The sequence below is a fragment of the Lucilia cuprina genome, chromosome 6, assembly GCF_022045245.1.
Source record: "Lucilia cuprina isolate Lc7/37 chromosome 6, ASM2204524v1, whole genome shotgun sequence".
NCBI classification, from domain to species: Eukaryota; Metazoa; Arthropoda; class Insecta; order Diptera; family Calliphoridae; genus Lucilia; species Lucilia cuprina.
The window spans coordinates 36,909,334-36,934,758 of record NC_060954.1 but is presented as its reverse complement, the minus strand read 5'-3'; the positions used below and the strand labels follow the sequence as shown (position 1 = coordinate 36,934,758).

The 25,425-nt window shown below is 31.6% G+C and overlaps 2 protein-coding genes across 7 annotated transcripts in view; one reads left to right on the top strand and one right to left on the bottom strand.

Moving 5' to 3' along the window:
* LOC111678573 overlaps positions 1-17,193 on the top strand; it is a 26,183-nt gene extending 8,990 nt beyond the window's left edge. For 5 of the 6 annotated variants that reach the window (XM_046953490.1, XM_046953489.1, XM_046953488.1 and 2 more), the window contains 5 exons: positions 8,330-8,459; positions 11,695-11,934; positions 12,004-12,104; positions 15,446-15,759; positions 15,820-17,193. In XM_046953490.1, coding sequence (XP_046809446.1) covers positions 8,397-8,459; positions 11,695-11,934; positions 12,004-12,104; positions 15,446-15,759; positions 15,820-16,544 — 1,443 coding nt within the window. In that variant the 5' untranslated portion in view covers positions 8,330-8,396 and the 3' untranslated portion in view covers positions 16,545-17,193. Of the gene's footprint in view, positions 1-8,083; positions 8,460-11,694; positions 11,935-12,003; positions 12,105-15,445; positions 15,760-15,819 lie in introns of those variants that run through there. The other variant, XM_023439967.2, reaches the window with a different exon arrangement.
* On the bottom strand, positions 17,105-25,425 carry LOC111678562 (WASH complex subunit 2). The gene is made up of 5 exons (XM_023439955.2): positions 25,272-25,425; positions 24,997-25,194; positions 24,497-24,642; positions 19,879-24,359; positions 17,105-17,464 (listed from the first exon to the last, which is right to left on the bottom strand). The coding sequence occupies exons 1-5, from the start codon at positions 25,374-25,376 to the stop codon at positions 17,316-17,318; spliced, it is 5,079 nt and encodes a 1,692-aa protein (XP_023295723.2). The 5' UTR covers positions 25,377-25,425; the 3' UTR covers positions 17,105-17,315.

Here is a 25,425-nt window from a genome sequence, read left to right as displayed (position 1 = left end):
ATAGATAGATAGATAGATAGATAGATAGATAGATAGATAGATAGATAGATAGATAGATAGATAGATAGATAGATAGATAGATAGATAGATAGATAGATAAATAGATAAATAAATAAACAATTCTCCAATTTCCCCTCTTTACGAATGACCTTGTAATTATTTCTTAAATATTAAAATGTAAATATTAACATCTGTCTATGCGTTATTACGTGCAATGAAGATGTAATTTAATTTAAAAGAAAACAATTTCAAATTTATTCAAGAAACAAACAAAGAAAAAATCAAAATGTTTTTGCCACAAAGTTGCAAGTGAGTTTAAAATTGATAACATAATCCACAAATGTACAACTACGAATATAAACAATATAATTATATTATTTTTCATTAATATTTATAATTCATAGGAAGTCTATTAATTGCAGCTTTGTCGCACTTATTGTATTTTCTTTGGTTAAAAAAAAGAAACCATTGATTTGCTTTAATATTTAATTATTTAGGTGTATAATTAATAATCACAAAAATTTATCATAATGACAGTATTAAGTTTTTTATTATTAAAATAATTATTGTGATTTTTCTTATTTCCATAACATCTTCATTTGAGGTGTGAGTGTGTGTGTTTGTGTTTTTATTGTCATAATTTAATATTGCAGATTTAAAGCGACCTACGCAGAAATAAAAGTATTTATTTGAAATAAATTATAAAATATCTTCCTACAATTCAATAAACACAAGTTTAAAAACTATATTTAAATATTTAGTTTTTTTTTGTATGAATATCTGCATAATTATTTTAGAAACATTTTCAAGTTCTTAGAGATTAAGAGATTTTATGAATATAAATTGCAGAAGGCGACTATAAACCAGTTAATAAATTATTATACCAGAAAAATGTTTGAAACCTACAGTGCTAGAGAGAGCGCTATAACAGTAGATCAGTTCAGATATTGCTATTGCTTTTCGTAATATATCGTTTATAACAATTTGTAAAAAATTCATTAGATGATATAGGATTTCTTATAACCATAAAGTGTATATCTCCATTTTTTAAATGATTTTGCAATCATTACCTTGACATAAACAAATTAAACTATAATTTTCAATTAAATCCCTCATAAAAGATGTCGCTAAACTGTACTTCCATAAATCACCTACGACTTCATTTAAACAATCCCTAATTTGTTCATTAAAGGTGTGTACTCTTTAGTATATTTCTTACTATGTTAATGATCATTAATTATAAACAATTATATAATTAACAAATCTAATTAATAATTCGCAATATTTATATATAAACCGGCTACGCAAATCATAAATGACACAAAATATAATTACGCATTTTTATGAAAAAAACAACAACAACAACAAAATCATTATTGTTTTATAACATAGACGTTCAACGACCATTTTAACCGGTAAAACTAACAAAGACCGGATATATGCACCTTTATAAAATGAAAATGTTATAAAAAAAGAAGTAAATATCAAATATAGAATAAAAAAAAGTTCTTCTATGTACTTGTTGCATATGCTACCTATGTTTTAAAATATATGTACATATTCATATAAAATATGTAAATGATTTTTTTTATCGATTTGGTTATATGAACTCTTCTTTATGTACATGAAACAAAAAAACAAAACTATAAAATAACCGTTGTTCATATTTAAATGATTATTATTATTTTTTATTGTTCACCAAACATAAAATAACTAAAAGAAAGAAGAAAATATAAAAGTATTCTATAAATAACGTATAAAAAAACAACAATATAAACGAAGCGATAATTATTAATTCAATCACTTTGTTACCTTCATAGCCAATTACTTTATTTCACCCGTAGTACTTATAGCTCATATAATTAATGTTTCTAGATTTGGTTTTTGTTTTTCTTTCAAACAGTAAAAAAATACCCTACTGCACTATTCATGGCATATGCTATTAAGTTAATAAGTATGCAACAATTAATGCTAATATAATTTGTTGAATGTATTCTGGATACCTAATAGATTCTAAGACACTAAGTCGAAGTGCTTTACATGAGTACCTGGCGTGTTGCCCTACATCACGGTGGTACTTTTTTACCAGTAAACCACCGCCCCTTTGTGCAGGTTGCAATTCCGGTCCATGTACAAGCACTTTGTTAAAGTACTCGAGCTATCTAATTTCTTGCCATAGTAGTCATGTTGGGCAAAGACAGGTGTCATGAACAAGCTCAATCAACCCCGACATAATCATCATACTAGAATGGATCTGTTGTTTCGACAACAGCACCTAGAGGGACGAATTGGTAGTCCGAAACAAAGATCATATTAATTGACAAGACTTTATTTCAATGGTCACAAAGACCTACTGTGATAAGTTGAGCATACACTCAACCATGTAGGAAAATCGCCAAATAAATCAAAGAGAGGACAGTGACGACCTTGCACTAGATTAAACATTCTAACATATCACTGTACCAACTCTATCCGTCAAATCCTTCAGTTACTTCATTCTTTCTATAGAATGCAAGCAGACATCAGAAAACTCCACCCAATATTTTCATTATTAGCTCAAATCCAATATTTTATTAATCCACAGTCATGCTCTGTAATTCGTATCGCTCCAGCATCTAGGAACGATAACAGAAATGTATCATGAAAATCATAGTCACTGTGTATCAGTCTTTAACTAAGCAACCCTCTTTCCGCGATTCGGGTTTTAACCACAGCCACTATGTGGATCTCGAAGGAACCTCAAACAAATGACCATGATGTGACACTCTTTAAGGAAACATGGCCGGGGAGCAATATTCCAAGACAATATAATTATGTCCATTCGTCTTTCTGAACAGAATCAATACAGTGTTAGAACGTGAGAAGGTAGAATACAATACTGGTCCACGATTCAATCTGATCTGCATGCATTTTTGTTTAAATAGTTTTATTTAAACGAATCTTTCTATTAAATTATGGAGATCGATCTATAATTGCCCCCATAAGGTCTGCTTTATAAAAACAAATGTTGTCATAAAATTTCTTAAAACTGATTTGATTTAAATAATTAATCACTATTATAAATTTGGAATAGCTTGATCCACATTTCCACAGGCCACTTAAACGATATCGTTATAGCAAATAACAGAAAGTGGGTTTCAATTTCAAAACGACATTCAGAAAGCCATCATACCGACCCATAATTAAACATATTAGTTATACTTTTATTAAAACCCGGTGACTTGAGTGAGCAGTGCACAATCAGAATCTGATTTCAGATTTTTTGTTTTAAATTGACAAATTTTCAAAGTACTTATCCTAACCTATTATAAAAGAAACCATTCCTTGACGTTATAACATTCCGTAATTATTATGTGATGTCATCTGAAAGTCTATTCTGTTCATATATACCGTTTTAGTCTCGTTTATATCTTTCTTATTCTTTAAGATATTCCCAGAAAAAAAAAGAACTTCCAAAGAAGCGATTAAGAAGTAGAATTTACTCCATGGAAGTACTGAAAAAACCTGAAAAGTTATGATTTTAACACAGGCTTGTCATAGGAGGGATGTACTTTTTAATTGATTCCAAATTTACTACATCTAAAGTCATTCTCAGGAAGTTATTTTTATGTTTTTTTTTTGGAAGATTTTAGGAAGTGAAATTGTAGTATTATGGAATAAAACTAATTTGACTTAAACAATATTAACATAAATAAATAAATAAATAAATAAATAAATAAATAAATTACGCGTTTTTATCAATCAACTCCAAAATAAAATGGGTTTAATTCTAAAAATTCAGTACAAAAAATCTACCTTCTGTTTTATTGGATCCTTTTCGCTTCTCTGGAAGTCAATAAAAATCACTTCCACAGAACGTAAACAAACAAACGTAAATATTTCGGTTTCGTACCCTGATGGCACATTACACGGATGGATTATTAACGATACGATGTTCGATATCTTAAAGTTTGGCCACCATAACATTACGTTTGGTTCATCTGATTTTTATCAAATTAAGACTTTTGAAAAATAATTATTGGTTGTACATCTCTGACAGATCAGTTAGATTGTGCTAAGAGTTATTATATAAAATCAATTATCCGCCAGATTTGGACAATGAAATAGAAGGCGAATGACCATATCTACTTTCTTCACGTTTTCTTAAATTCTCTTTTGTGTTTCTTTAATGTCCAAATAAAAAATATATAGAGTAATGCAATTGTCTTATTAAAATTGTAATGCTAAGTCAAGAACTATGATTTTACCCCTTGTAGGGTATTATTTAAGATATTGCCAATTATTTTGTTTTACAACATTTTCCTATTACTACATTTTAATCATTTCTTTGTGGCAATAAATTTGAAAGAAAGCACACACACATACACTTTCAAACACTTGTATAGTATTTATCAATTTCCACTAACTACCTTCTTGTAATATTTTATTTTAATTTTATAAAATACTACAGTAAAATGGGAAAGGAAAGTTGTTTAAGTCTTTTGTTTATTCCAAATGCCAATTGGACGGAGAAGGAAATACAAAAATAATAAAGAACAGTTATTAACGAACTGTCTACAAGTGTTGCTGTTATTGCTTTATTGTTTTCTTTTTTTCTTTTTTGCTTTTGTTTTGATGAAAGCAAAAACAAAGAAAATCTATTGACGTTTTTGTTTATATTGTTTATTATTTTGTTTATATTCATTCTCTCATATAGACCCGCAGCTGTTTTACAAATAATGCAAAAGTTCGAACTTCGAATAGAACCGGTATTTAAATGTGCTTGTGTTTAAAATGCATTTGTTACAACAAGAAAATAAAACAAAAAACAAAGTGGAGCTTTTTTGTGTAAAATTTGTTATAATTAAAGTTCGATTTTGTAAACATTTCCGAAAATTTTTGCATGATTTTACTTAATTCTATTAAACATGTTTTTAGCGGACATTGCTTAAATGATATATGTCAAAATCATTTATTTTTTTTTTTGTAAATTTAACAACAATTTATGTTACTATTTTAGTTAAACTTGATTTCCTTTGTTAATAAATATGTGTCTGTGTGTGAAAATCATGGGAACATTAGTAATAGGTATTTTTATCCATGGTTACTGTTAGGTTTCCAAATATAGCAAATTCTTGAAAAATTTTTATATTATAGGATATTATTTAGTTGAATAATTTCAGTGTTTTTTGGGGATGTTATATCCGGAGTAATATCATTCTCAAGATATCTAAATCTAATTTCAACAAAAACTCGATAATAACAAAAAAGTGTTCCACAGTTTCATTGTCCTCTCCAGCTATTTTACATTCCCTTGAATAATCCATATTTGGTATAATTGTGCCTCTAATCATGTGTGTCTACTTAAGGAGGCTTTTCGTACTGCTCTCGTCAGGGTCTCGCCATGGAATCTTTGTGGTTCTACCCAACATTTCACTATTCTTATGGGAGACTCATCCATATTTTTAATTCGACTCTCGTTGATTTATTCTTTATAAGTTCGAACTACTTTCCCTTTGAAGCTATTTAATTTGTTCTTTCATTGTAGACTATTTGCGAGTGGCCTGGTAACCATATGACGCTAAACTTACCCTTGGCATTCAGTTAAATCTTTCTTACAATCCTATAAGATTTTAGATTTAAACATAGAGTAGAAGGGGGACCATAACCACTTTTTTTTTGAGTCGGCCTCAAATTAAAACCACAATACATATTCTTAATTTTTTTCTTGGTTCGGATACTTAGATATGTTGGCTTTAGTTTTATTCCTTTCAATTTTTCTTAAGTCATCCTCATGTACATATTTTTTTTAACTTTTCGCACTGACCAAAAATGGCGATAACGCCCCCTCCATGAGGTAAATACGCCAAGGGGATGGGGCAGATTTGTCGTTAGTAAAATAAAAGAAAAAATTACAAAAAAAAATTATTTTGCTGTTTTATACCTTAATTCATTAAACAAAGTATAATAAATCACATATTTATTGTTTATTTCACAAAACTTAAGAAAAAAATTAAAACAAATTATTACTGATTTTTTATATATTTTAACCCAATTTTGTTCTACATCACAAGCATTAGATATATTTGGCGCATGTGCCCCACGGGCAGTTCTGGGGTTTAGTTTCAATATTTCTTCAGGCACGTTTTGTACCTCTGCAACGCTTTCATGCAGGTATTTTCTAAAATGTTAAAGTCAATATATTCTGTGACTGGTATGCGATCGGGCACTTTCGACGTTTGCCTTTGCCTAAAGTTAACAGACGTTCGGTTGTAAGTGCGGTCTCATAACTTATATACAACATCTTATGTGCATATTTCTATGTGAGGCGTCTTCTTTAAATATGAATGATAAATTTAAGTCAATAATATAATTATTCTGTTAAAATTTACTATAAACATAGTTAATGTAAAACAAGTAAGAAGTTATAGTCGGGTGAGGCCGACCATATAATACCCTACACCTGTATACGAATAAAATGTGATTTAGTTTTAATAAAGCTTTTAAGTTGAATTGTACCTTGCCTCAGATATACTAAAGCCATTTACTGTTTAATAAAACTGTGGATATTTAAGTAAAATTTTGATGGGGGCTTTTTAGAGGGGCTAGGGTCAAATGAGGTCCTATAATTATAAAGTTTATCAGGGTTATCAAGACTAGTATAGAACTTGGTTTTGCAGCTTTTTTCGAGATACGAGTATATTAAACATAATTATCAACTTAAAAGCCTTATTTGGCAGGTTCAGTTCTATGGGACCTAGCTGAAATAATGGATCGATATTAACTATTCTCAATAGGCTTCGTTTACACTACCATAAAAGATCATGTGCAAAATTTCATTGAATTACTTATCTGCAAAATTGCGACCTGTAGTTTGATTACAAGGTTTACAAGCTCTATTCGGGGGTTCAGCTGTATGGGGGCTAGGTGAAATAATGGACTGATGTTAATCATTTTAATAGGCTTCGTCTACGTTATAATAGAAGATCATGTGCAAAATTTCATTGAATTATCTTCAAAATTGCGACCTGTAGTTTGATTACAAAGTTTACAAGCTCTATTCGGGGGTTCAGTTGTATGGGGGCTAGGTGAAATAATGGACCGATATTAATCATTTTCAATAGGATTTGTCCCTGGGACAATAGAAGATCATGTGCAAAATTTTATTGAATTATCTCCAAAATTGCGACCTGTAGTTTGATTACAAAGATTACAAGCTCTATTCGGGGGTTCAGTTGTATGGAGGCTAGGTGAAATAATGGACCGATCTTAACCATTTTCAATAGGATTCGTCCCTGGGACAATAGAAGATAATGTACCAAATTTCATTAAATTATCTTTAAAATTGCGTGTAGTTTGATTACAAGGTTTACATGGACGAACAGACGGACGGACATAGCTTAATGGACTCAGAAAACGATTCTGAACCAATTGTTATACTTAAAGGCGGGTATAGAACCAATATTATTGTGCTTTACAAACATCAGCACAAACCCAATATACCCTCCCCACTAAAGTGGGGTAGGGTATAAAAATATATAAATTCCCATTTACCACCACTGTCTACTTCTTTAACAAGGCGTTATGTTTATTAAATAAAATTTTCTGTTCTAATAATTTTTTTGGCTAGCAGAAAAACCAACAACAAAAACATGTAAATAGTGTATTTAAGAATAACTGAAATAAAAAAATGGGTAATGGTGTTACATTTCTTAAAAGAAATCACAAAAAAAAACACATAAACATCATAATAAACAGCAAAATGAACTTGTTTCTTTTCTTACATTTGCAGCTTTCAATAAAAAAATAAAAGCAAAATTTCATGGCTACTATCAAAAACGCTTTTAAATTTAATCAGCTTTAATAAAAACAAAACTTAAACATCATCATCAAAATCAAAATCATCAACAACACAACAGCCAAAAATAATAACACGCAGCATTTAACAACAACAAAAACAAATAAAGTTGACAAAAAAATTCTAAAATTTTAACAATGAATACAACATGAAGAAAATTGTTCAAATAAAAGAACGTACTAGTTAAATGAAAAAATATTAAATTCAACTAAAACTAGAATTAAATTTAAAAAAAAAATGACAAACAATTGATGCTCTAAAAAATTTCACAAAAAACAAAAACAAGAAATTCACATTTACAAACATTTATACATACAACAATACGATTACAAACGCACCAAAAACAAAATTAAAAAAAAAAACATTTCACAAATATCAACTTATGACAAACAGCTGGAAAAGAAACTGTTAAAAAAATAATTTAATTTTTCTTTTTTCTAACACTTACGATACGATTCACAAATAATTTACAATGAATTGTGAAAAATCTAGTGAAACTTTTAAAAGTGGCGGCAGCGGTGTTGACGGTGGTCTTAAGAATTTTTGGAATGACCACATTATGGAGCGTTTTATAAAAGCGAATCTGTTTATTATTTGCTGCGTAGCTGCTGGTTTACTTTTGGTAAGTACACTTTTTTTTTTTCATCATTATTTTAAAGTATTATAAAGAATTTTTTAAATTTTTTTAGAAATTTCAAAGGTATGATTATAATTTTATGAAATATACTTGGAGATGGTGCAGCTATTAGAAATATTTAATTATAATAAAATATTTAGCAAGAAAAATTGTTCATATTTATAACAGTTGAGATAAAGTGCTTTAGAATCTCGTAAATTATAACTATACAATAATAATCTGAGTCAATAGTGCTATGTCCGTCCATGTAAACCTTATAAACAAACTACAATTCGACATACAACCGGGCTCCCAAATACGACCTTAGTACTCTTAATTATGTTAACTTTATATGTAACTTTAAGTAGATCGGCTTGTGTCCATAATTCGCCATAGCCCCCATACAAAGTTCCCTTCCCCTAGAATATATACTAATCTATTATGAATATATACTAGTCTATTAAGAATATATACTAGTCTATAAGAATTTATACTGACTTATCTATTTACTGGAACATTGATAAGTCTTTTGAAAGAATCATTGAATAGTTTGTTGACTAGTCAAGGCATTAGTGACTATTATTTGGATTAGCCGATTGACTAGTTGATAAAGAGTGGGTTTTTGAGTTGGTAATTAAATGCCAATTTGTAATCAGATTAGTTAATCTAAAAATAAATTAATTCTAATGTTAATTCCCTTTGATGTTTTTGAGTACAAGATTAAACTTCGCAGCCATACAAAAGAAATGAAAACTTCACTGTTTGTTATCAAAACAATGCATGTTTTATAAAAAAGAAGAAGTCAATTGTAAATGTAATATGAAAATTAATGAAAACTAAAATTTCAAATAAAAAAATATATTGTGAAGTCCCCATAATCGATAAATCAAACATTTTAATGTTTATTTTGTGGCCTCCGGTAAGTTAGTGGAACATTGTGTTCTAGTCTGGTAGACCGGAGGTGGTGGGTTCGATTCCCACCTGAGACACTGGTTAAGGATATAATAGATAATAGAGGCCTAGGTGTATTTCTTCGGATTTGATGTATATACATCCTCTTTTTAAACAATGTTTATATTAAAAAATGTATTAATTTTTATGGCATCAGCTGTTTTCACTTTGCATTTCTCGCTCAAGTTTAAACCACCTCCATTGGGCGCTTAAAATAGCAAAAACAACTTTCAAAGATTAATTTAAATTTAATCCTTAATTCTTCACCTTAAGATTGACCCTAATTTTTTCATAGACTACTAGTCTATGTACTACTTTATTGACTATGGACTATGCTATTGACTAGAGTATGAGCTGTACTAGTCTAATTGCCTATGGACTAGGTTATTGATTACTAGTTTTTGCATTAGTCTATTGAATACCACATGGACTTTACAGTTTGGGAAATAAATACTACCTTTGTATCCTATCTGCAATTATTAAATTAATTAAGTTGAAACTAATTTCTCTCATCAATGCCGGGCATATACCACCTAGTCCTGAAGAAATGGTGTAAAAACTCATTGTCGTTTGTTGTTAGAATATAAATTTTTAACAAAAAATTACCAGGAGTTTTGTTTTGTAAAAATTCTTCTTAGATTCTGGATTGCCTTAATTACCTGGATTTCTCTAAATGATATCTCTGTTCGCTTAGAGGTCATCCTCAAATTTTTATATATTGGAGTCTAATCTCTCTATTTCCACATTGAATAGTGCTATGTCCTAAAATCCTCCTCAGTAAGTTCATTAACATTGCCCAATTAGTTTTATAATAATTAGGAAATATTCCCTACATCTTTTAGGATTTGATTTCTCTATGTAGTAACTAATAATGCTGAGGGAACCGCAGTTAAAAATTCTGTGTCATTTTCGGCACTAGATGTTATTTTCCACCGATTAAGTCGATACATATTAATAGAAGAAGAACTCTCCCATTCCTCGATGGTTAATTTAGTATTTTGGCTGCCTTAAACTTTCAATATGCCTTCAGTCATCAGTTTACTTGACCATCCCTTAATATAACGGATGACTTCAAGAGCAGTCTACGGTCATTTATCTTAACTAATCTCACTTTGGCGACGCCCCGGGGAGACTGAATACTTTTCTCCAAGTTATTAACGATGACAGCAAATTGTCAACTTCATCAACATCACATCTTCAATGTTTACCCTTAGCAGCGATTTCGTGATCTATTTCATTGTTGACCGAATAGTAAATTAAGTTGGAATTAGATAAATATGTTGTGGATATTTGATTAAAACCTTCTTACTGAATGTTTGCTCCACTTCGCTCATAGGGTTACTGGTGTCGTCCCAAAGTTGATTTAGTAAACTTGCGCACCTTCCTAATAGTTTATTTGGGTTTATCTTCACTTCACTTGTAGGACTCCGATTGTAAATAAGAGAGATCTGATTCTTTAGATATGAAAAGACAAACCCAAATATCCTTCGGAGGATCATGGGATTGATTTCCTAAACTCTCTTTCACCACAACATTTTTGCCATTAGCCTGTAGGGCAGGCTTGACACATTATCCGCTACAAGGTACTTTCCTCTATAGTTATATTCTGCTCGTGGCCTCCGGTAAGTTAGTGATTAGTGTTCTAGACTGGTAGACCGGAGGTGGTGGGTTCGATTCCCACCTGTGATACTGGTTAAGGAGCGCACAACAGGCCCGATAGAGGCCTAGGTGTATTTCTTCGGATTTGATGTGTATATATCCTCCTTTCAAACGAACTAACATATTCTACGCACGATTACACGCGAGAACACGTTTTAGCTATTTTTTCTTCTTAAGTTTGTTTTTAGTCTTCAGATCCTTGGGAGATTTGATTTTTTTTGCTATTAAAAGACAAACCAATATATCCTTTAGAGGGCCATAGGATTGACTTTCTGAAGCATCTTTAACCTCAACATTTTTACCAATGACCTATAGGGCAGGCTAGACGCATCCGTTACGAATAGTAGTATTCTGCAGGATGACGACACATAACTTGCAGCAGATAAACAATAACAACAACATTGTAATTTGAATATTATTACCTATTTAAACTTTGCATCGTAGAGAATACGCAATCCGCTTGGGATGGACAATCTGCATTCACTCGGCTGATATGACAGATCACCAACACCATCCGGGGAGGACGCATACTTAGAAACAGTTTAAAATTTACTATTGCTGTTTATAATTTATTTTTGTTAAATTCTTTTGATTCACCTTTTTACACTTTTTCGTTTGGTCTACATTTCAGATTGTCTATTTGGGTGCATTTTCATGTGAAGTATCATGGATTCTAGAAGCAAAAGGTGATTTACCCTATTCAGCCTACATATTATGTACACAATACTTTGTGGTATTTGTAGCCACAACAATACTAATACATGGCCTAGTAACGGGCCTATCATGGGGGCTATTTGCCTGGTCAGTAGTTATAGGTATACTATCAATACCTGAATTAATATTTGTCATGATTATGACCACACAACATTGGGTAAGTTATATGAAAAACAAATAACAAATAATAATAATAATAAACATTAAACATTTGGGTCTCTTTTAGGGCCTACAATCCGTTCATGGTTTAACCGAATTAATAGCGTATTTAGTGCGTTTGGTTATAAATTGTTTTGCTTTAATTTGCGTGATACCAACTGGCCTAAGGTATGTAGAAAAATTGTAAATAAATAACAAATATTATTTTTAGCTAAATACAAGTTGTAGTTTAACTTTTGCTTAAATTTATTTATAATTGTGTGTTAAAAAAAAAAAAAACAAAACTAAAGCAAACAAAAAAACTCAATGAAAATAAAACACACTAACAAACATGTTATAAAACTTGTTAATGGAAATTTCTTTCAAGACGTTGAGGTTTTAAAACTGTTATAACTTCTTTTCACTTTCATTTGGTTTTAATTTGTGTGAGTTTTTTTTTTATTTGCTTAAGGGCAGTTAAAAGTATAATTAACTTAAACTTAACGTTAAATAATGAATAAGTTGCAAGAATGTTATTCACATTTTTATGGAAATATTTACTAATTTGTTGTGTAGCAAATTATTAATGATAACATTAATAAATAACTTTTTCCAACCAAATATTTTATCAATTCTAAAAAACTTAACCATGTACTGTAATCGTTCTATTTTGACGTTGATTATTATTGGATATTTGTTCGTAACCCATTGTTTTTTGTGCTTTTTACTAAAATAAATTGTAAATTGTTAATACAATCAAAATTTGTTTTCTTAAGTTTTTTTGTTTGGAATTTGAAAATGCAATAGAAAACGTTTGTGTCTTAATTCTTTTTGTTTTTTTTTTTTTTTATTTTCGGTTACAACCTAAAAACGTTCATTTCCTAAGTCTTTTTAATGAATGAAAAAATAATAAATAAAGTTTGTGTCTTTTGTTTGTATTAATCAATTAAAGAAGTATGTGTCTTAAGTCTTTTTCGATTTATAAATCCATGCGAATATAAATAAAGTACGTGTCTTAAGTCTTTTATTGTATAAACCAATAAAAGGAGTAAGTATGTGTCTTAAGTCTTTTTGTTTCGTATACAAAAAAAAAACTAGTTTGTTTCTTAATTCTTTTGATTTTTAAACAATAGAAAGCTTTGTAGAAAATGAATTTTGATTACTATACCCTTCACATTCGCGTGAAGTGTAACATAAAAGTTTGTCAAACATGCTTTCCAGAAGTTTTCTATTTAAAATCATCAAAATCGCTTCATATATGAGGAAAAATCCTTCTGAAAATTTCATAAAACTAAGAGTGTTGTGTGCAGGATTAGACAAAATGAAATAACAAATATGAGGCTTTATATGGTAAACGTTGTTCTTTTCATTTATTGATTTGACGGTGTTAATGACCAAGCATGTATCATATGCTTATACGTCAGGGCTGTACATCAAGAAGATTGTCATACATACTAAAAAGAGGGAACTGTTGGTGTTGTGTGACATATTTTGGACATACAAAGACTTGATGGTTGTTGTCTTCGAGTATGTTGCATATATCATATAAATGAGTTTGCGTAGATCCGATCATCTTAAGATGCGGTTTATTTTATGTGTGACCAGTTAGAAGCCGATTAATCAATTTGATTTCGTGCGATGAAAGAATGGAATTTGTGAACCATTGCGATTTTGGTAGATCTCGAAAGATATCATTAAATTGCTTCACTTTTTGTTGTTGTTGTATGTATTCTAGACTCCATTAGTCCCAAAGGCAATTGAAGATCTCTGAGAAAGCGTCCTTTAGATATATCATTGGCGTTATTATGCTGCCGCCATAGGCAACGTGTTTCGCGTAGTAGTCCACCAGCTCATTTAAAGATAGTCCCATATGGACAGGTTGGGGGACTCAATTTTGCGGTGTTTATTATGTATAAGGAAGTTGTGCGACGTATTCTTCCTCAAAAGCATGCATGCATTTTTGCTATCTATGAAAATGACAGCATGGGAAAACCCATCTTCTAATATGATGTCAATTGCCTTGTTAATAGCTTAGAGCTCTTCGGTCAGAGATGAAACTTTGTTGGAAATTTTGAAGAGAAAATTATTGTTGTAGGAGATATTTCACACCGCACATCCTGTGCTGTGGTTCATTACAAAAGCGTCTGTTGCAAATATTGCGTAGCCTCGAATTTGGAGGTCATAGAGCTTTTCACGATATAGAGAGTTTACTACTTCAATGACTGTTTCATTCTTGGGTGTGGAAAAGTGTAGAGGTAGAGGGCTCTTTGATTCGGCGGGAGGGTAATAGATAAAACGTATGTTGTTCTTGTACGTATAAAAGCAAATCGGAGCAAAATCAACAAGTGTTGTTATGGTTTTTTTATGGGGAAATCTTAGATGGAAAATTGTCTGTGCAAATTTAAATAGGGATGGGAAAACATTTCCTTCTTCAAAGGTCCTTTTTTGAATGTTCTATAACATTGGTCCTTTTTTTAATGTTCTATAACATTGAACCTATAATGATGAAAGTAAACATGTAGATCTCTGAGTAAATGGAAACCTTTTAGTCAAAAAATAATAAGAAGTAAGACTATGACATTGTTTTACAACAATAATACACAGAAGAGTTTTGTAAATGAGTTGTGTAAATTCAACACACTGGTGAAAGTTCGACACTCTCACAATTGGTGTTTTTTCGAACTATTTGGTACTTTTTTATTGTTCAAAAGATACTTTTTGAATTTTCTATAATATTGAACGTAGAAACATAGAATAAATCACGTAGAGACCGGATTAAATGAGAATATATACAAAAATGGATGGATGAATTCTCGAATTTTAAATGTTTGGTGTTGGTTTTTTAAACATTATATGCAACACCATACATAGAATATAGAGAGAAAGAAATTAGATATATAATAAAACCTACAATGTTATCCAAGTCACACCCAGCTACAACTCCCAGTTCGTTTGCTATTTCATTTCCTAAAGAATAATTGCATAATCTCTCTCTTAATCCGACAGTTACCGCTTGTTATCCTTGCCAGCATTCTTATAATCATGTCCTGTCTAATCCTAAAAGTAATTTGGTTGCTTTTCCATTTACCTTCGGCCATAGAGCCTTAGAAGTACTACAGTCCAACTGTAACGTTTGGTAGTCTTTGAATTTTCTGGGGATTACAGATCTTTCTTTACTATTAAAATCCAGATCTGAACCCTGACTGCCTAATTCATCTTCGATCCCATTACCCTGTATAATACAGAGTACAGATACTAAACACAACCTAACTATATATAACCTGACTAACACTTATAGGGCTCTTCTGCTGCTGGTTAGGTTGACATTTCGGAGCTTTATAAGCTGACTGACTATCAACATAAATCGTTAATTCAGACCATGTCGTAAAGGGTTATTTCATATCTACGGATTTCGTCTTGGATACATCAGTAAAGACTATACGCCGTTGAAACCAATCCACTCGTCCGTATTAGAAAACACTTTATCTCTTGTTATTTTTCTAACAACATTTTCTAAATTTCTTTTTTAGATGGCGTCGTGAATCTCAAGTTCTTACACAACTACAAGATTTAGCCACACGGTTGCAGCTGCAAACACCTCCGCCCAGTGTACCCATAACTAAAGCCGATTCTCGACGTTCCAGTAAACGTTTACAAAATCAACAAACAGCATTTGAAAATGCAGGTTTTCAAATAACCGAAGCAGCTGGTAAGGCCAGTATTAATGGATCACAGCCTCAGGGTTTAAATGCATTTGGATCACAAAACGAATTCAATGCCAGTATGTTTGCGTTGCCGTTTTTGCAACAATATGCGGCGCAAGGTAATAATGGCAATAGAACGGGTAAGTTAATAGTTTATTGGTTAAACCTGGAACGATTACTTAACTGTTCAACTGTTTTAGGCAACAATCGTGCTCAATCTCTTATGGATCTGAGATGTACTTTGCCCGGTCTTTACAATCCACGTTATGTATTGGAAAATAGTGATGAAAAGAATGGCAAATATTTCAATATAACCATCGATGATTTAAAACAAAATCTGCAGGATACTCAAAAACAACAGCCACCCTCTCTTATAGGTTCTAGCTCAAATGATCCCATTTATTGTTCCATTGAACCGAAACAACCTTCCCCACCACAACAGCGTGGCCAACAGCCACCGCAACGAGAACCCATGGCACTGCCACCTCATGTACAGGCGGGCAAACAGGGACCTCCTACAAAATTGGCTCGCAATTGTATATCGTTGGAAAATCTTGATGGCATTAATAAAGTACAAAATGATTTGGCAGCCTATGGTAATAATCTTTTGCAGAACTATAATCAGCAGCAGCAATACTATCTAGCAATGTTGGGTTATATACAACAACATCAGCAGCAAAGACCTCCACAACAGTTGCCGTACAATAGTAATTTGAATCTCTACCGTAGACCGGGCAGTCAGACAAGTCTAACACCTGGTGCTCCTTTAGCACCACAATTTCAAAGGCGCAACTCACAACAATTACAATATTATGGTGGTTTTGGTTATGCCAACTACACTAATCCCTATATAACGGCCAATAGTAAGTTATCTTTAGGTAATGAATCCGATGATTATCGTAAATATCGTGATGTGGCCTTATGATTTAAATAAAAAGTAATTTTTTTAAGGAAACCCTTTTCCTTATTTTATCGAACAAAAGAATATTATAATTTTAAGGTGCTACCTACCCCCATAAATAAGAGAGTGTAATATCAAGTCATTATTATATTTTATACAATTATATGCATATTTTTTATATTTTTGTTTATATATTTAAAAACGTTTTTATTGATACTCGTAATTTTGTGTTAAAATTTGTTTATTAATTAATTTTCTAAAATAGCTTTTTCATTAACAAAAAAAAAAAAACATTTAAAATATTTAATGAATAAATGAAAGAATAAATAATACTATGCAAAATATTTTAAACGTTAGCCAAAGATCAAAAACTAACTCAAGTTAAACAACCAACTATAGTTTTATAACAATTGATTTAAAAAAAAAACAAAAAAGAAAGAGAAATGAAAATAAACGTCCATAAATTGAAAATGTTATTTAGATGAAATTGTAAATTTATTATTAACTATTTTAATGTATCTTTTTTATTAATAATTTGTATTTTTTTTAATTCATTACAACGATTATTTTATTTAAATTAAATTTAAGTTTATCTAAAGAAAACTGTCTATGTAAATATACTCGTAATAATTATTTTAAAATAAACTTAATTCGTTATACGAATTTCAATGCACTTTTTTCTTCGTTTTTTTTTTTTCATTTAAAATATTAAATAGTAAATAACAGTTTAGGGTTTTTGTTTAATTACATATTACAATAATTATAATAAAATTAGTTTAAATTAATTTAGCATTTTTATAATAAATCAGCTAAGGGATTGTCTGCTATAGTTTTTGATTTAGTTACTTCGGCTGTAGAAGCAATGGGTTTTGTTGTTGTTGTTGCTGTTGTTACTTTTGTATTGGATATATTTGTTGTTGCTCTAATGTTTGTTATATTTGTTGCTAAAATAAAGTTAGAAAATGAATTAATTACAAGCTTTCATAGACTTGATTTAAGTTATCTTATCTGCATTGTAAAATGTATTTAGTTATTTTTATATCTATACATATAAGTTTGTCATTTCATTTGTAATTTCCGATCCTATAAAGTATAAATATTCTGAATCCTTATAGATAGTGATGTCGATCTTACTCACAGTGTCACGCTATGGCAATTTTGGTATAAACAAACGTGCATGTGATATCTTTCATCCATTGCCATTTAACCAAGCACACTTTTCATTCGTCCGACACATTCATAAGAGAACAACATACGACACATTTATTCTTGGTATACGGGTGAGTGAGGCCCCTACATTCATCCCGTATCATATACAATTAAGAACTTTCAGTGCATAGTTTCACAGTCACTCCTCTCTGGTTAGACTCCTGTCAAATCATACCAAGGACTAGCTTAAGTGACATGACCAGTTTATAGTCCCAGAAGACTAAAGATACTGTTAGCACCTCTTTTTCCCGGGATTTCAATACACCGAGAAGCGAAACATGCCCCGGGGATACTCAATATGTTATTAAACCATTTTGTCTGACTACGAGCTGATGGGTTAATCAAAAACTTATTAATAGCTCCTTCTGTCTCGTGTTTTATACGTAAAATCTATGGCTGCGAAAGCAGTAACTTATGAAGTCGGTATGATTTACCTTTGGTGGGGTGTGTGTCGAATACCTGTGATTGATTCTTCTCAATATTGCACTTTTTGTGTTTTAAATTTTAACGGTGATCCTCGAAAGGACCTCAGCCAATAGCAGGTACATGATGAATTCTGTAGGCCACCGACTCATATAGTGCCAGATTGTATGGTTGTCTGGTTAGACCCGGAGTTAAAGACTCCGAAGAATCTATTGACTCCTGTTGTTTGAAGTCTCAAATAGACTAGAAGTAATGGTACACACCCAGACTTGCAATAAAACAAAGGTGAGGACGTTTCACAATTGTATAGTGCGGCATAACTGTCGAGAGTTTTAACGAGAGCACCTGCCTTGACGGCCTTATCTCACGGTGGTCTTTTTCATCCACTTTGTAGACTCGAGAACGGTCTATCATCGCCCCTTTGTTCTTCAATGAAGAACTCAGGTGGCAATTTTTGTACATCTCTGACCATTGGATGGCCTCTGTTGATTCGGCAACAACACCTAGAGACGTAACCGATGGACCGAAGTACGATCCGTCAATAAGCCGAAGGCATTGTTCTTACTCACAGGGACACACTGTGGTAATTCTGATATGAACACAGTATACTCTGAACATATCTGGATAAGGAAGGAAAATTCAATGGTATCATATGTATATGATACCTTTCATCCATCATCATTCAACGACACATTCATAAGAGAAAAACATACGACACATTTATTAGGTAGACGGGTGGGGTATTCCTCCCGTACCATATACAATTTAGACCAACTCAGTTCCAACGCTTAGTCCCTTAGTAACTCCTCTGTGGGCTATCTGTTGTTTTCGGCAACAACACCTAACTTATCTCGAAATATTGACTTTATAAACGCCACTTACTCTTCACGCGAATTCGGGTTTAAACCACTGGCCACCCGTAGTACCAGATTATGCGGTACTCTGGTCTGTCCTCTGTCAATCTATGCAATGACTAAACCAAGCTGTAGACTGTAACCAATTTTTCAGTCCCGGCCAGACTGGAGATATTGGTCATCTCTTTGTACCCCGGGATTGCAATAACACCAAGGCGGAGGTCTCGCCAAGGTAACATGCCCCCGGGGGTAAGTATAGTGCGGCATATACATATGGTTTTTTCTTAACACAGGAGTTGACGAAAATATATCCATTAAACACATTATTGTACTAAATAGACATACACAGTGTAGCCGCAAAGTTTCACACCAGATCTTTCAAGACTTTCTCCACCTGTATATATTTGAGTTTAAATGATCTCCACCAGGTTATATCGTGAGTATTTTATGGTCTCCACCAGTTGAAAACATTACCTCACTCTGAGGTAAAACGAAAGCACGCGTTTAATGAAGACAACGCATAACGGTGAGGAGTAACACTGTCGAAAGCCCAGCAACAAGCACAAGCCTGACCGTCCTTAAGAAATAAAAACGATGACGTGAGAGTTGTTTCCCAACTCAGACCTGAATTAAATTGCTGTTCCATTTCGATTGAATATAAATAAAATAAATAGTAAAAAATCAAATGGGATAAGTTAAGTCTTACGCCGAGACACTTGAATGCTTCTTTTGACACTTCCAAAAAGTGTTTAGTCCAGTGGACATCGCACTGTACTTTAATTCCCAGAACATAAAGAGTTTCTGAGTTTCTAAGTAAAGACCACACTTAAAGTAAAGTCCACGGTTTTTAAATAATAAGTTAAAATACTTACCAGTTGTAGTTGCCACTTTTGACGCTACACTACCAAATAAATCATCTTCATCGCTGTCTACATCGCTAAACAGACTTGTATTTGTTTGAGCTGCGGTTTTTGGTTTAATTTCTTTCAATAAACTCTTGGATGACGCAATTTTAGCAGTATTCTTAGAGGAGATGGGAAAATCATCAGCCTCACTGTCATCACTAAATAATGAAGATTTGGTTTGAGCTTTGATTTGAGTTTTTTGACTTTTCAACGTAGTTTCTGTAGATATTTTATTATTTGAAGTTTTAGTTGATGACAATTTGCCAAACAAATCATCACTATCCGTATCGGAATCGGAAAATAATTTCGTATTTGTATCCTTTATTGATGGAATGTTAACATTTGGAAGTTTGTTAGTCGATGCCGTTTTAGTATGTTGTGATGATGTTGTTGTTGCCGTTGTTTGTAGACCAGCTACAATAGGTTCTTCATCACTTTCACTATCTAAAAATGATTTAAATTTAGATTTGGCTATTCTATTTCTCTCCTCTAAGGTATTGGAATTATTGGTTGTTTGTTTAGTTTGTATGTTAGTCTTAAATAAATCGACATCATTATCATCTTCTTCGTCATCATCATCATCGAAAAATGATGCTTTTTTTGTAATCTCAGTTTTTGTTTTATCTTTTATAGGTTGTTTGTTATTGTTGTCAGGTTTCGTTGTAGTTAAAGTGTTAGAATCAACATGTGCATTTGGTTCGGCATTTGAAGTCGATGGTTTTGGTTGCCCTTTTGTGACTTGAACATTAGGATTATTAGCAAACAGATTTGTAGCGCTATTATCATTTTTATTTAATTTTGTCTCTGTTTTAGTTGTTATTGTAGTTGTTTTCGAAATTTTGATATGTTTAAATAGATCATCATCATCGTCCTCTTCTTCGTCATCGACAAAAAGTAATGATGTCTTTGTTTGTATTGGTTTTTGTTTAATTTCTTCCTTTTTATGTAATTTGTTAACATTTTCCTTTGGTTCAAAGATATCTGATTTATCTTTTGCAATATTTGTTAAGTTTGTCACACTTTCTTTTGATGAAGATGTTGTTGTTTCCTCTTTAAAGTTTTCCGTTTTGTTTTCCAAATTTAAACTTTTGCTTATATGGGAAATGTTACTTTGTTCTGTTAGTTTATCATCAAACAAAGTAGATGTTAAGGGGGTTGTGGTCTTAAGAGTTTCATCTTTTATCTTTTCAACTAGTCTCTTTTGAATCTCTTTATTAATTTGTGATTGCCCATCCTTTGGCGAGGTTATAGGATGATTTGTTTCAAGCTTTTTACTTTCTAACTCCTTATTTTCATCATCACTTTCTAATGTTACTGGTTCTTCAAGCATACTCTTGCGATAATTTTCTTGTCTGGCCCTGCGTGTGGAGGGTCTTCGGGCGGCTGGACCTCTAACACGATTTTTTGTAACACTGGGTAATATATGTTCAGTTTCAGCTGTTCTAGTTATCTCTGCTGTTGGCTTTGTTGAGCTACTCGCTTTCTTTTCCTTTATTTGCGCTGTAGAAATGTTATCCTTTACATCATTATTATCTTGTTCTATTGTAATCGATTTTGTTGCCTCATCTTTGGTTTTTCTCAAAGTATTATTAGCACCTGGTAAGAGAGCTTGAACGTTAATATTTATATGAGGCATTTGTAATTTAGAAACTGGTCGTTTTGCTGCTGCTGCTGTAGTGTCATTTTTATTACTAGGTTTTGTTAAAGCTTCTTCAAGTTTAGCTGCTATTTCAGAACCCTTAAGTTTGTCATCTTTTTTCAACTCCAACTCCTTAACATCAGGTACTTTATGATCTATAGTATCTTTACTAGTTGTAGATTTTAATTCCTCATTAATGGGCGGTGGCTCTTCACTGAATATAGAATGTGCTGTTATATCTTTTACAATTTGATTTTGATTTAAAGCCATTAAAGTTTCATTGAAATCATCATAGAATACACTATGTAAACGTTTAGTAGAATTAACATCGGGCGAATGATTAGAAGTATCATTAGCAGCAACGTGATCATCATCATCATCTGGAGGTATATCGCTAAATAGCTGCAAACCAGTATATAAATTATTCGTTTTAGTATCAATAGAATCCGTTTGATTAGAACTGGCACTAGCCACAGGTACTTTCGGTAATTCAGGTTCATATAAATCATGTTCCAAATCTATGGCATTATAATTATTATTAAGAGCCTGTGGAGTTTTTGTAAGCGTTTCAAAGAAGGCATTATCATCTTCGGGTGGTTCATCGAATAATAAAACTGAATTAAAGTCATATTTATTAGATGTATTCGATATTTGTTTTGTATTTGCTGCTACCGTGATAGTTTTTTCGGGTATTATTGAGGTGCTATCATTATTAATTAGTTCTTTATGATCTATTGGAATTTCCTTTGACTCTAACTTTGATAAATCTGTTGAGGTCTCAGTAGCTTTTGTAGTTTCTTTAGAAAGTTGATTTTCATCATTTTCAAAGAGTTTAGATTGATCTGTTGTTTTGTTTTCTTTATTGTCTAAAACTTTTATATCCTTAACATGTTCTTTATCTTCTGTTTTTTCAGGAATTGTTTCTTTTTTGTTGGTATTTCTTTCAAGAATCTGATCTTCACTAACAATTTTACATTCATTATTTTCCTTCACAGTTGGTGATTTTTCATTAACAATTTCTTTTGTTTCTATTTGTTTATTTGTTTCTACTAAGGTTTTTGCTTCATTGTCTTTCAGGCTACTTTCCTCCAGAATATTTTCATTTATTTTCTTTCCAATATCTTCTCTATCAACTTCTTTGTTTGTTACTTCGAAGGATTCTACTTGTTTTTCCTTTAAACTACTTTCTATGGGAGTTTTCTTGATACTAGTTTGTTTTGTTTTAATAGAAAATAAATCATCTACCTCCTCGTCTTCCAAATCATCAAATAGATTTATTTTCTTTGGTTTTTTGTTGATAGACAAATTTTCACTTATAGGTTCATCCTCAAAATCATCAAATAGTTTAACAGATTTGTTTTTATTTTCAATAACTGGTTGCTCCATTTTAGAATCATCAAATAAATTAACAGGCATCTTTTTAATTTCAGTTTTAACAAACGGCTTCTCTAGTTTAGCATGATCCGTAATTTTTGGCTCTTGAGTTAAAAGTTTGGACTCATCTTTTGTTTTCTTAACAAATAAATCATCTTCATTATCTTCAAGATCATTAAATATATTTCGTACTTTAGGTTTTGCAATATTTTCCTGAGTTTTACTTGAGTTCGTTTCTAAAGAAGGTTCTGGGAAGTCATTGTCGAATAATAGAGTTTTAGTTAAAGTGCTTTTAGTGGCTGCTTTAGAGGCAGTTTTTTGTGCAAAAGCTTTTAAGAAATCATCATCGTCATCATCACTATCTTCAAAAAGAGTTTTGGGAGTTTTCGTTATATTTAAAGGTTGTTTCTCTACAATGGTGGCCTTAGCAGGTGTTAAAGTTTTCTTTTCATCAGTTTTAGTTGCAACAAATTCATCTTTTTTAGTTAAGGGTTGTTTCTCTATAATGGTGGCCTTAGCAGGTGTTAAAGTTTTCTTTACATCAGTTTTGGTTGCAACCAATTCATCTTTTTTAGTTAAGGCGGACAATAAATCATCTTTAGCTAAATCGTCTTCATCATCATCGAAGAGATTAACTGTTTTACGTTTAATATTAAGACCAGAAGATATTGAGGAGGATGCTGTAGATGAAGGTATATCTTCTGGTGGCTCAGCAAAAAGATCCACAAAGGGAGGAGGTTGAGTTTTAAAAACAGACGGACTTTCTGCATTCAAAGAACGTGTATTATCTTGAGGTCTTACAACATTTTGAGCAGAGGACACCGATGAAGATGTTGTTGAAGATTCTAGATCTTCTGGTGGTTCAGCAAATAAATCTACAAATGGTTGAGGTTGTTGTCTATATTGCATAGGAGGAGTTTCTTTATTGTTGACCGAAACCTTAGTTGATCCCTTAGAAGATATCTTAGAGTTTAATGAAGTTTTACTCTCTGATCTTTGTGTTAAATTATCCGTTTGTTTTGTAGTTCTCAAAGAATTCTTAGCCAAAGATGATGATGGTGTAGATAGTGAGGACGATTCACTAATTGTTGCTTTATTTCTGGCCACATTGATGGGTATACTTGGTGTTCCTGGATGTAGCGGCTGTGATCCTCGTAAAGTAGAGGCATTTTTAACCTCAATATTTGTATTTAAATTGTCATTATCAATGGAATTACTTGACGCCCATTCGGTATTCGATTCAAATGATTCATTATCATCCAAGTGTGAAGTTGAAGATGATTCTGAAAATGCTTCGGATATTTCATCACCAGAATAGTTATTTTCTTGTTGATTTTCATATAGACCCACATGCCATTTAGCATGCCAATCCTTTGAGCCAAATATAAAGGGTAGAGGCTTTTCATTATAAGGATTAATGGGTTGATAAATGCAGCTAAAATGGAAATACGTTTAATTAAAAAACTTTTTTAAAAATGTTATTCGGAAGGTATACAAATTTGTGCACCGATTTGACTACTAATTTAAAAGATTGAGATCTTTAGCAAATGTATTTGATCTAAAAATACTTACGTTTTTTCTTTAGAATTTCCTTCTTCATCCTCATCAGAATCATCAAGATCAATTGAATACTTTTCGTGACAATTTCTAAGGACTTTAAGATTATTATCCAGAAATTTATTAAGTATTTCTTTGGATGAGGGAGTATGTTCAATTGGCTAAAATAAATAAATGGAGATGATAAATAAACATTATTTGAGCATGATAAGGCAATTTTTGTGGACAGTCCTTTTATGGGCCTGTTGATTTGTAGTTTTGGAGATATAACCGAATCAAAGAAATATTTTCAAAAAACTGTTAGAAATAATATTAAATTATAATAAAAATTGCAAGTTCACACAGACGGATTAAATAATTAAGTAAAATCAGAATGTCGATCCAATCAGAAAGTTAGATCAACTATTATTAGTACATATAGTAAAAAATATGCTACCAAATCCATCAATTAATAAAAATTGTGTAAAACTATACCAATAAAGATGTATTTTTCACTGCTACATTCAATTACATACCTTAACACTATCATTGCCAGTGGCTTCATTTGCCAATGTTTCATCATCATCTTGCACCCGACATTCAACAAACTGATTACCAAACTGCAAAGTGGTCAGACTATTGGCCACATTATCCAATGCTATATTGGTTGATCTAATATTATTATTGAGTTTTGCTAAAGCATCTGTAGTTTTTGTAGCTCTAGTTTCCAAATCCTATAGAGAATTTTGAAACAAATTAGAATGTCTTTAAATTCTCTTCTAACTTTTCCTTTAAGACCATTAAAAAATACCTGTGATATTTGATTCATCCATTGTAGAAGTGTAAAATCACCAGCAAATGTCCATTTTGGAGCTTGTTCCAAAATATTTTCCAAATTAATTGGAGTTTCATCCATTTTTTTCGTTGTTTCTTATCTTTCTTGTAAATTTAGCTGATATTTTTGT